This window comes from Scyliorhinus canicula, chromosome 2 (assembly GCF_902713615.1).
Source record: "Scyliorhinus canicula chromosome 2, sScyCan1.1, whole genome shotgun sequence".
NCBI classification, from domain to species: Eukaryota; Metazoa; Chordata; class Chondrichthyes; order Carcharhiniformes; family Scyliorhinidae; genus Scyliorhinus; species Scyliorhinus canicula.
In genome coordinates, this window is record NC_052147.1 from 282,309,913 (window position 1) to 282,320,905 (window position 10,993).

The 10,993-nt window shown below is 46.3% G+C and overlaps 1 protein-coding gene across 2 annotated transcripts in view; it reads right to left on the reverse strand.

Moving 5' to 3' along the window:
• Positions 1-7,878: 7,878 nt before the first annotated feature.
• vil1 (villin 1) overlaps positions 7,879-10,993 on the reverse strand; it is a 60,210-nt gene continuing 57,095 nt past the window's right edge. For both annotated transcript variants that reach the window (XM_038790166.1, XM_038790167.1), the window contains exon 20: positions 7,879-9,003. In XM_038790166.1, the coding sequence (XP_038646094.1) occupies positions 8,890-9,003 (114 nt within the window). In that variant the 3' untranslated portion in view covers positions 7,879-8,889. The remainder of the gene's footprint in view (positions 9,004-10,993) is intronic.

Consider the following 10,993-nt stretch of genomic DNA (forward strand, 5'->3'; position numbering starts at 1 on the left):
TCCCTCCAAAACAGGTATACCGTTTTGAATACTGTTGGGGGAGATGACTCACCAGGGGAAGGCAGTAGTAGCCAGGCTCATGGCACCGTGGCTAGCTCTGCTGCACAGAAGGGCGGGAAAAAGACTGGCAGGGCTATAGTCATAGGGGATTCAATTGTAAGGGGAATAGACAGGCGTTTCTGTGGTCGAAAACGAGACTCCCGAATGGTATGTTGCCTCCCGGGTGCTCGGGTCAGGGATGTCTCCGATCGGCTGCAGGACATACTGAAGGGGGGAGAGTGAACAGCCAGTTGTCGTGGTGCATATAGGCACCAACGATATAGGTAAAAAAAGGGATGAGGTCCTACAATCAGAATTTAGGGAGTTAGGATACAAGTTAAAAAGTAGGACCTCAAAGGTAGTAATCTCAGGATTGCTACCAGTGCCACGGGACAGTCAGAGTAGAAATTCAAGAACAGTCAGAATGAATACGTGGCTTGAGAGATGGTGCAGGAGGGAGGGGTTCAGATTTTTGAGACATTGGAACCGGTTCTGGGGCCGGTGGGACCATTACAAACCGGATGGTCTACACCTGGGCAGGACTGGAACCAATGTCCTAGGGGGTGCTTTTGCTAACACTGTTGGGGAGGTTTTAAACTAATGTGGCAGTGGGATGGGAACCAGATTAGGAAGTTAGAGGTCAGTAAAGAAGCAGCAACTAAAGCCAGTAAGGTACGAGACAATAAACTCAATGAGACTAAGGGGGAGAGTAGACAGGGAGGAGATGATGAATGCAAAGGTAGTCTGAGGTGCATTTGTTTTAATGCGAGAAGTATAGCAGGTAAGGCAGATGAACTTAGGGCTTGGATCAGTACCTGGGAATATGATGTTATTGGTATTACTGAGACTTGGTTGAGGGAAGGGCAGGATTGGCAACTGAATATCCCAGGGTATAGATGCTTCAGGAGGGATAGAGAGGGAGGTAGAAGGGGTGGAGGAGTTGCATTACTCGTCAGAGATGATATCACAGCTGTGATTAAGGAGGGCACGATGGAGGATTCAAGCACTGAGGCAATATCGGTGGAGCTGAGAAATAGGAAGGGTGCAGTAACATTGTTGGGACTTTACTACAGGCCTCCCAAAAGTGAGCTTGAAGTAGAGGCACAAATATGCAGACAGATTATAGAAAAATGTAGGAGCAATAGGGTGGTTGTGATGGGATATTTTAACTTCCCCAACATTGAATGGGATTCGTGTAGTGTTGGAGGCGTAGATGGAGCAGAGTTTGTAAGGAGCATCCAGGAGAGTTTTTTAGAGCAGTATGTAATAGTCCAACTCGGGAAGGGGCCATACTGGACCTGGTATTGGGGAATGATCCCGGCCAGGTGGTTGATGTTTCAGTCGGTGATTACTTTGGGAATAGCGATCACAATTCCGTAAGTTTTAGAATACTCATGGACAAAGACGAGAGGGGATCCGAAAGGAAGAGTACTAAATTGGGGAAAGGCAGAGTATAACAAAATTCGGCAGGAGCTAGGGAATGTGGATTGGGAGCAGCTGTTTAAGGGTAAATCCACATTTGAAATGTGGAAGTCTTTTAAGGAAAGGTTGATTAGAGTGCAGGACAGACATGTTCCTGTGAAAATGAAAGATAGAAATGGCAAGATTAGGGAACCATGGATGACGGGTGAAATTGTGAGACTAGCTAAGATGAAAAAGGAAGCATACATAGGATCGAGGCAACTCAAAACTGATGAAGCTTTGGAGGAATATCGGGAAAGTAGGACGAATCTCAAACGCACAATAAAGAGGGCTAAAAGGGGTCATGAAATATCTTTGGCTAACAGGGTTAAGGAAAATCCCAAAGCATTTTATTCATATGTAAGGAGCAAGAGGGTAACTAGAGAAAGGATTGGCCCACTTAAAGAAAAAAGAGGGAATTTATGCATGGACTTAAGAGGAAATGGGTGAGATTCTTAATGAGTACTTTGCATCGGTATTCACAAAGGAGAGGGACAAGACAGATGTTGAGGCTAGGGATGGATGTTTAAATACTCTCGGTCAAGTTGTCATACGGAAGGGGGAAGTTTTGGGTATTCTAAAAGACATTAAGGTGGACAAGTCCCCAGGACCGGGTGGGATCTATCCCAGGTTACTGAGGGAAGCGAGGGTCGAAATAACTGGGGCCTTAACAGATATCTTTGTAGCATCCTTGAGCACGGGTGAGGTCCTGGAGGATTGGAGAATTGCTAATGTTGTCCCTTTGTTTAAGAAGGGTAGCAGGGATAATCCAGGGAATTATAGACCTGTGAGCTTGACGTCAGTGGTAGGCAAACTGTTGGAGAAGATACTGAGGGATAGGATCTATTCACATCTGGAAGAAAATAGACTTATCAGTGATAGGCAGCATGGTTTTGTGCAGGGAAGGTCATGTCTTACAAACCTAACAGAATTCTTTGAGGAAGTGACAAAGTTAATTGATGAGGGAAGGGCTGTAGATGTCGTATACATGGACTTTAGTAAGGGGTTTGACAAGGTTTCCCAAGGCAGGTTGATGGAAAAAGTGAAGTCGTATGGGGTTCAGGGTGTACTAGCTAGATGGATAAAGAACTGGCTGGGCAACAGGAGACAGAGAGTAGTGGTGGAAGGGAGTGTCTCAAAATGGAGAAGGGCGACTAGTGGTGTTCCACAGGGATCCGTGCTCGGACCACTGTTGTTTGTGATCTACATAAATGACCTGGAGGAAGGTATAGGTGGTCTGATTAGCAAGTTTGCAGATGATACTAAGATTGGTGGAGTTGCAGATAGCGTAGGAGGACTGTCAGAGAATACAACAAAATATAGATAGATTGGAGAGTTGGGCAGAGAAATGGCAGATGGAGTTCAATCCAGGCAAATGCGAGGTGATGCATTTTGGAAGATCAAATTCAAGAGCGGACTATATGGTCAATGGAAGGGTCTTGGGGAAAATTGATGTACAGAGAGATCTGGGAGTTCAGGTCCATTGTACCCTGAAGGTGGCAACGCAGGTTGATAGAGTGGTCAAGAAGGCATACAGCATGCTTACCTTCATCGGACGGAGTATTGAGTACAAGAGTCGGCAGGTCATGTTACAGTTGTATAAGACTTTGGTTCGGCCACATTTAGAATACTGTGTGCAGTTCTGGTCGCCACATTACCAGAAGGATGTGGATGCCTTGGAGAGGGTGCAGAGGAGGTTCACCAGGATGTTGCCTGTTATGGAGGGTGCTAGCTATGAAGAAAGGTTGAGTAGATTAGGATTGTTTTCGTTGGAAAGACGGAGGTTGAGGGGGGACCTGATTGAGGTCTACAAAATTATGAGAGGTATGGACAGGGTGGATAGCAACAAGCTTTTCCCAAGAGTGGGGGTGTCAGTTACAAGGGGTCACGATTTCAAGGTGAGAGGCGGAAAGTTTAAGGGAGGTGTGCGTGGAAAGTTTTTTACGCAGAGGGTGGTGGGTGCCTGGAACGCTTTACCAGCGGAGGTGTTAGAGGCGGGCACGATAGCATCATTTAAGAAGCATCTAGACAGGTTTATGAATGGGCGGGAAACAGAGGGAAGTAGACCTTGGAAAATAGGAGACAGGTTTAGATAAGGGATCTGGATCGGCGCAGGCTGGGAGGGCCGAAGGGCCTGTTCCTGTGCTGTAATTTTCTTTGTTCTTTGTTTGTTGGTGGGATGCAAACCTGCTACTCCAGGACTCTGGATTACTGGTTCAATAATATAACCACTTTAACTATTCCTGTACCTGTGATACAGGAATAAAGGAATAAAAGTTCAGGTGGGTGAAGAAGAGTAAACTTTTCTGGGAAGTCAGTCTCAACATGAATAGAATTATTCAAACGTTCTCAATTTTGTCAATGCCTGAAATCTTCAATTAAGCATCACCTTCCCACAACCCAGCCTGACATTTTCCTCACCATTTTTATTCCAAATTGGTCTGTTAATTCTCAGAACATGGGTTTATTGTTGGCTGTGGCAGGTTTTCTACTTGAAACCTGTTTGTAGATAAGCAGCTTGCTTCTTGAAGCACCAGGCTTATCTCCAGAATTTCTTTTACAGTCTCTCCTGCCAAAGAACAAAGAAAAGTACAGCACAGGAACAGGCCCTTCGGCCCTCCAAGCCCGGGCCGACCATGCTGCCCGTCTAAACTAAAATCTTCTCCACTTCCTGGGTCCGTATCCCTCTATTCCCATCCTATTCATGTATTTGCCAAGATGCCCCTTAAATGTCACTATTCGTCCCTGCTTCCACCACCTCCTCCGGCAGCGAGTTCCAGGCACCCACTACCCTCTGTGTAAAAAAAACTTGCCTCGTACATCTCCTCTAAACCTTGACCCTAGCATCTTAAACCTATGCCCCCTAGTAATTGACCCCTGTACCCTGGGGAAAAGTCTCTGGCTATCCATTCTGTCAATGCCCCTCATAATTTTGTAGACCTCTATCAGGTCGCCCCTCAACCTCCGTCATTCCAGTGAGAACAAACCGAGTTTATTCAACCGCTCCTCATAGCTAATGCCCTCCATACCAGGCAACATCCTGGTAAATCTCTTCTGCACTCTCTCTAAAGCCTCCACATCCTTCTGGTAGTGTGGCGACCAGAATTGAACACTATACTCCAAGTGTGGCCTAACTAAGGTTCTATACAGCTGCAACATGACTTGCCAATTCTTATACTCAATGCCCCGGCCAATGAAGGCAAGCATGCCGTATGCCTTCCTGACTACCTTCTCCACCTGTGTTGCTCCTTTCAGTGACCTGTGGACCTGTACACCTAGATCTCTGACTGTCAATACTCTTGAGGGTTCAACCATTCACTGTATATTCCCTACCTGCATTAGACCTTCCAAAATGCATTACCTCACATTTGTCCGGATTAAACTCCATCTGCCATCTCTCCGCCCAAGTCTCCAAACGATCTAAATCCTGCTGTATCCTCTGACAGTCCTCATCGCTATCCGCAATTCCACCTACCTTTGTGTCGTCTGCAAACTTACGAATCAGACCAGTTACATTTTCTTCCAAATCATTGATATATACTACGAATAGCAAAGGTCCCAGCACTGATCCCTGCGGAACACCACTAGTCACAGCCCTCCAATTAAAAAAGCACCCTTCCATTGCTACCCTCTGCCTTCCATGAACTAGCCAATTCTGTATCCATCTTGTCAGCTCACCCCTGATCCCGTGTGACTTCACCTTCTGTACCAGTCTACCATGAGGGACCTTGCAAGGTAGCTACACAAGGTGGCCACTAATATCCAGCTGCACATGTTCACTTGTCCACACATGCACAGAAAACCCAAATGACATCATTTACAGGAGACAGTGCCAGCAAAAACATGCATGTCTGTCAGCATCAGATTAGGAATGGGTTACAAATTGGCTAATTTGCTCACCAATTTTAACTAGCCAGTGTAAGATTCCTCAGAGTTTGCAGCTATGACTGGAATCTGAGGCATACTCAAGGTTAACCCTGTAAAGCCAAGTCACTCCTGAAAATACCTTCTTTAATCCGCACATCTTCAGCTGCTTCTTGGAACTGTACTCACACCTTTGTTTTAACCCTTTTGTGGAGGGCCACAGAGAATCCTGCACGTGTTTGTACAGTCAAACAGAAAGTAACTTTATTGACAACAATATGTAGAAAGTGTGGTGAATGTGATTCACACTATATATAGTTGCCAATATAACTCCGTGTATATATGTTCACTATCCACCTTTGTAAGTGCAGTTGCACTATCCGACCACCAGGGGGAGTCGCTCTGGGAGTACGCGAGTGTTTGTACTGGGCTCCTCCCTTGGCTCCGCCCAGGACTCCTCCCCCTGGGACCGATGTATAAAGATCAGTGCCTTAGAGCCAGCCTGCCAGTTCGTGGAGTTCAACGATGAATAGGCTGGCTCTGTTGCAAGTGTATTAAAGCCTCTATTCAGATCCAACTACACGTGTTCGCTGAATTGATGGTTCCATCAGAAAGTACCAGCCGTACCCTACTGGTTCCCTCTCTAGCTGGTACCACACTGGCTAGCTCTAGGGATACACCTGCACTGCTAATGATTTACCTGCACCCCCTCCCCTCCCCATTGGGGGAGCCCTTATTCCTCAAGGATCAATGAGGAACCAATTGCCCCCAGCCAATAGGATCCAGGCAGGTTATACCAAACCCCAAGGTTGTCTTGTGGTACAATGGGTAATGTCCCTCACGCTACGATAGAAGATCCAGGTTTGAATCCCACTCCAGGACTTGGTTCAGGAAAGTGCGTTCATAACGGGAACAAGCAGGTTGTGTGTCAACTGCAAATCCATCCAAAAACACGTCCATGGCTGGCGATAAATAGCAGGAGACACTCTTGCCTCGCCACTCTTTATGTGGAGTGGCACCCTCACTCGATGCCCTCTGGTGGTGGCAGACTAGCATCCGGTTCCAGGAATTATTAGTCATAGAATTCCAGGAATTACAAATTATTGAGACATACGAAAGGCGGCTTTAGTGAATGACTAGGTGCGGGAAGAGAATTGGAATATTAAACCCCACCTGAGCAGTGCTTTCATGTGGAATAAAAATCAGGATCAGAGTGAAAAACATCCCTGAACAGGGCCACCACCAAAAAGGAACAGCGTGAAGAAAGATTGGGATTAAAGAGCAGCAAAGAATTGACGACTGCCTGACGAGCATCTCTCTCTCTCTAGGCCACTGCCTAACGTCACTCACAATGATGCCACGATGCAGAACAGGACAACTGCACGTACACAGGGTTGGCCGCAAATTCTCAAACTGCCCATGGTGAGATTCAAACTCATTCTCCAGATAGTCCAGTAACATGACCACTGCGAACATCTGTACATATCCAGTGGCCGATATGAATCAGGGTCTGTCACCCACCCAAAGCTGGTGTGTTCAGATCCGACTCCAGAAACTTTAGCATAGTCTAGGTCAGGGGTGGGCAAACTTTTCCGTGCAAGGGCCACATTCAGAAATTCACAATTTTAAAGGGCCGCATAGTATATTAATTAATAGTCCCGGTTGTAACCAATTAGCGTGCGGCATATACCTCAGCGCTTCCCCCGGCAGCATCCTGCCTTTAGCCCTCTTTTTCTCTACTTTTCAAAAATGGCGCTTCACCCGGTTATGATTCTGGGCGCCTCATATAGAACATAGAACAGTACAGGCCCTTCGGCCCTCGATGTTGTGCTGAGCAATGATCACCCTACTCAAGTCAACGTATCCACCCTATACCAGTAACCCAACAGCCCCCCCCCCCCCATTAACCTTATAAAAAAATTTAAAAATTTTTTTTTAAATTAAAACAAAAAGTTTTTAAAAAAAATTTTTTTTTTTTTTAATGACTTGATCTTGGTGGGCCGCATAAAGACCTTTGGCGGGCTGCGGGCCATAGTTTGCCCACCCCTGGTCTAGGTGCAGTGCCAGGGCAGAGCTGCACTGTCAGAGGATCTATTACTCAAAGAGGCCAGCCTGCTCCCAGGTTGACAGAGAAAAGTTGCCACCGCACTATTTCAAAGAGGAGCCAGGCCCGGCTAATGCTTCTGAAACATGTTGCTGTTTTTGAGATTTGCTGTGAACATATCAGCTGCTGCAATCTTACCACAGCGACAGCACACGTTTGGCTGTAAAACGTGTTGGGTCAAACACTAACATTAATTTGCATTTCCTTACTGGAATAGACCCCAGTGAACCAGGGTTTCACCACAAGGTGATCAATATATTGTACACTCATTGATGTACAACTACAGTCATTGCCGAAATGAGGGTTGGGGGTGTGAGAAAGCTACATCATTATCCCAATCCACAACCCCCCCCCCCCCCCCCATCCCATCCCTCAGTGCAAGTCCCCTCCCCCCAAAAAAATTGCACAAATTATTTCATATTTTTATTTCGGTGGACAATTAATATGCACATTGAAATGAATTAACACACATGATACTGTACATTTTTCACAGACATCCCCACTTGCTTCCACCCCATCCCAGAATTAGATTTGAAATATTCTCAACTTAAATTGTTGCCAATGTCAGACGTGGTCCCAGCCTGCTGCATAAACTTTGGGCAGGGAAAGTAATTGAGAGTTGGCTCAGGTCTGTGCCAGTTCAGTGATGGTGACTCACATGGAGTGTGTTTCGGAGTCTACAACGTTTGTTTACAGCAGCTGGACAAGGTTAATGCTGTTAAGGTTTTGTCCCATATTCAGATTCCCAACACTGGTCAAAGATTGGAGACAAGAAAAAAAAAAGAAATAGTAAGCGTCAATATCAATATTGACAAATCAAAGAGGGTTTTTAGCAGCACTGTCCTGTTTAAAAAAAAACAGGCCCCTCTTCAAAACAACGTACATTGGATCTTTTGGGCTGGACCGGTTCCAATTTTAATGCAGTTCACCCAGGGTAAAATAAGCATTACTATCATTAAACAAACTTTGAAGAATCTTCAACAGATTTCCATTACACCCTTAAAGCACTGGGAAAAGAAGCGATACCAGTGAAAATCTGCCTGGGAAGCAGTAGCTTTTGGAATAGATTCATTGCAAGCGAGAACTATTTGGGGCTCCTCTACTGACAGGACTGGACTTCTACAGTAGATGCTATCAGAGGCCATCTACCTGGCTACTATGAAGCCTCCCAAGAGCCGATTTGGAGAGCAGTTTAGTAAATTTCAACACGGAATAGAAAGCTACCCCAGGACCAAATTGGTGGTGACTTAACTGGGGTGGAAAGATTTTGTTAAGCAACACGGATGGGTTTGGCAGGACAGGTTTAAACAAAGTTGATGGCCCTTCACAAAACAGACATTTTGACACGTCCTTAATTTTGGAATTAATGCAAATCATTTTTTTTTTAATAATTAGAACAGTTTAGTTCAGCTCACGCCTCTTTAAAACAGTCCCTTTTCTTTCTTCAGGTTTTTCTGTTTCCACTCTGGCATTGCATTGAACCTCATTCTGGTTGCGTTAAAAATCATCTGGAAGTCTTCATCCGAAAGGTACTCCTGTGTGGCAAAGAGCAAATATAAACGACAAGAACATCAGCTCAGGCAAGAAGATATTGTAGAGTAGCAGCAATATACATCAATAGAGAATGCGCCAACGTCAGGGAGTAGCACCACTTCAGAAAGCTGACATTTCCAGTACAGTACTGAATAAGTGCTGTGCAGTCTGAGATGCCCTCCAGCTCTTTCACACCCCCGGATGACGGTAAAAGATGAGCGAGAGAGTCCCTGGCGCTGTGGCAAAAAAAAACTATTCCTCAGTCAACACTTTATCTCGTCATTATCAACATCCAAGGGGTGTCCAGGGGGTTACTATTGTCCAGGGGGTTACTATTGACCATAAACTGAATCAGATAAATACAGTGGCTGCAAGAACAGGTCATCGAGGCTAGGAATTCTGCAAGCAGGTAACTCACCTCCTGACTCCCCAAAGTCTGTCCACCATCTACAAGGCACAAGTCAGGAGTGTTACGGTGCATGATGGAATACTCGCCACTTGCCTGGGTGAGCGCAGCTCAACCTCAGGAGAAAGCAGCCCACTCGATTGCTACTCCTTCCCCAACGTTCACTCCCTCCACCTGACGCACAGTGGCAGCCGTGTGCACCATCTACAAAATGCACTGCAGGAACTCACCAAGGTTCCTTCGGCAGCACCTTCCAAACCCAAGACCACTACCATCTGGAAGGACAAGGGCAACAGATACCTGGGAACAGCCACTTACCATTCCGATTTGGAAATATATTTGGCCGTTCCCTCACTCTCGCTGGGTCAAAATCATAGAACTCCCTCCCTAACAGCACTATGGGTGTACCTACACATCAGGGACTAGAGTGATTCCAGGCATCAGCCCATCACCACCTTAGGGCAGTTAGGGATGGGCAATAAACATGAACCTAGCTAGTCAGGGTGGAGCGCGACTTTTGAGGGGAACTGCCAGGTGGCACCAGGTATCTGCTGCCCTCGTCCTGCCAAGTGGTAGAGGTGGTGGGTTTGGAAGGTGCTGTCAAAGAAACCTTGTGTGAGTTGCTACACCATCTTGTAGATGGTGCACACGGCTGCCACTGTGCTTCAGTGCTGGATGGGGTGCCAAACATGCGGACTGCTTTGTCTTGGATGGCATCAAGCTCCTGGGGTATTTTTTTTATTTTAAAAATAAATTTAGTGTTACCCAATCAATTTTTTTTCCAGGGCAATTTAGGGCAATTTAGCATGTTCAACGCACCTACCTTGTACATCTTTGGGTTGTGGGGGCGAAACCCACGCAAACACGGAGAGAATGTGCAAAAGTGACACGGACAGTGACCCAGAGTCGGGATCGAACCTGAGACCTCAGCGCCTTGAGGCAACAGTGCTACCACTGCACCACCGTGCTGCCCAAGCTTCTGGGGTATTGATGAACTGCACCCACCCAGGCGTCGGGAGATTCCATCACACCCACGCCCGAATATAGTCCAGGTCTTGCTGTATGTGGACACAGACCTGCTCCAGTATTGAAGGAGCTGCGAAGTGAGGAACATTGTGCAGTCATCTGCAAAGATACAGACTTCTGATCTTATGATGGAAGAAAGGTTATTGAAGCAACTGAAGATAGTTGGGTCCTAGGATGCTATTCCAAAAGCTCCTGCAGTGATGTTCTGGGACTGGGATTATTGACCTTCAACCACCACATCCTTTGAGCCAGTTCTAAATGCAACCAGCATCGCTTCTCGGCCTTTTGGCTAAGCCGAGTGCGAGGTCAGGTGTAATGCCTGGATCTGGTATATCTCCCTTGTGGGGACCATGAATTGGAATCAATTTGAATTGGTTTTTGGAGCAGGTAAGGAACCGGATTAGGGGTTTGCCCCTGTCCACACTCGAGCTCTGGCTTTGAAATTCCGATAGAATCAGAGAGATTCCCCCACCCAGATTCCCATTGACTCCAGTTTAGCTCGGGCTCCTTGATGCTGCATTGCCAAATGCTGGCTGGATATTAAGGGCAGTCACTCTCAC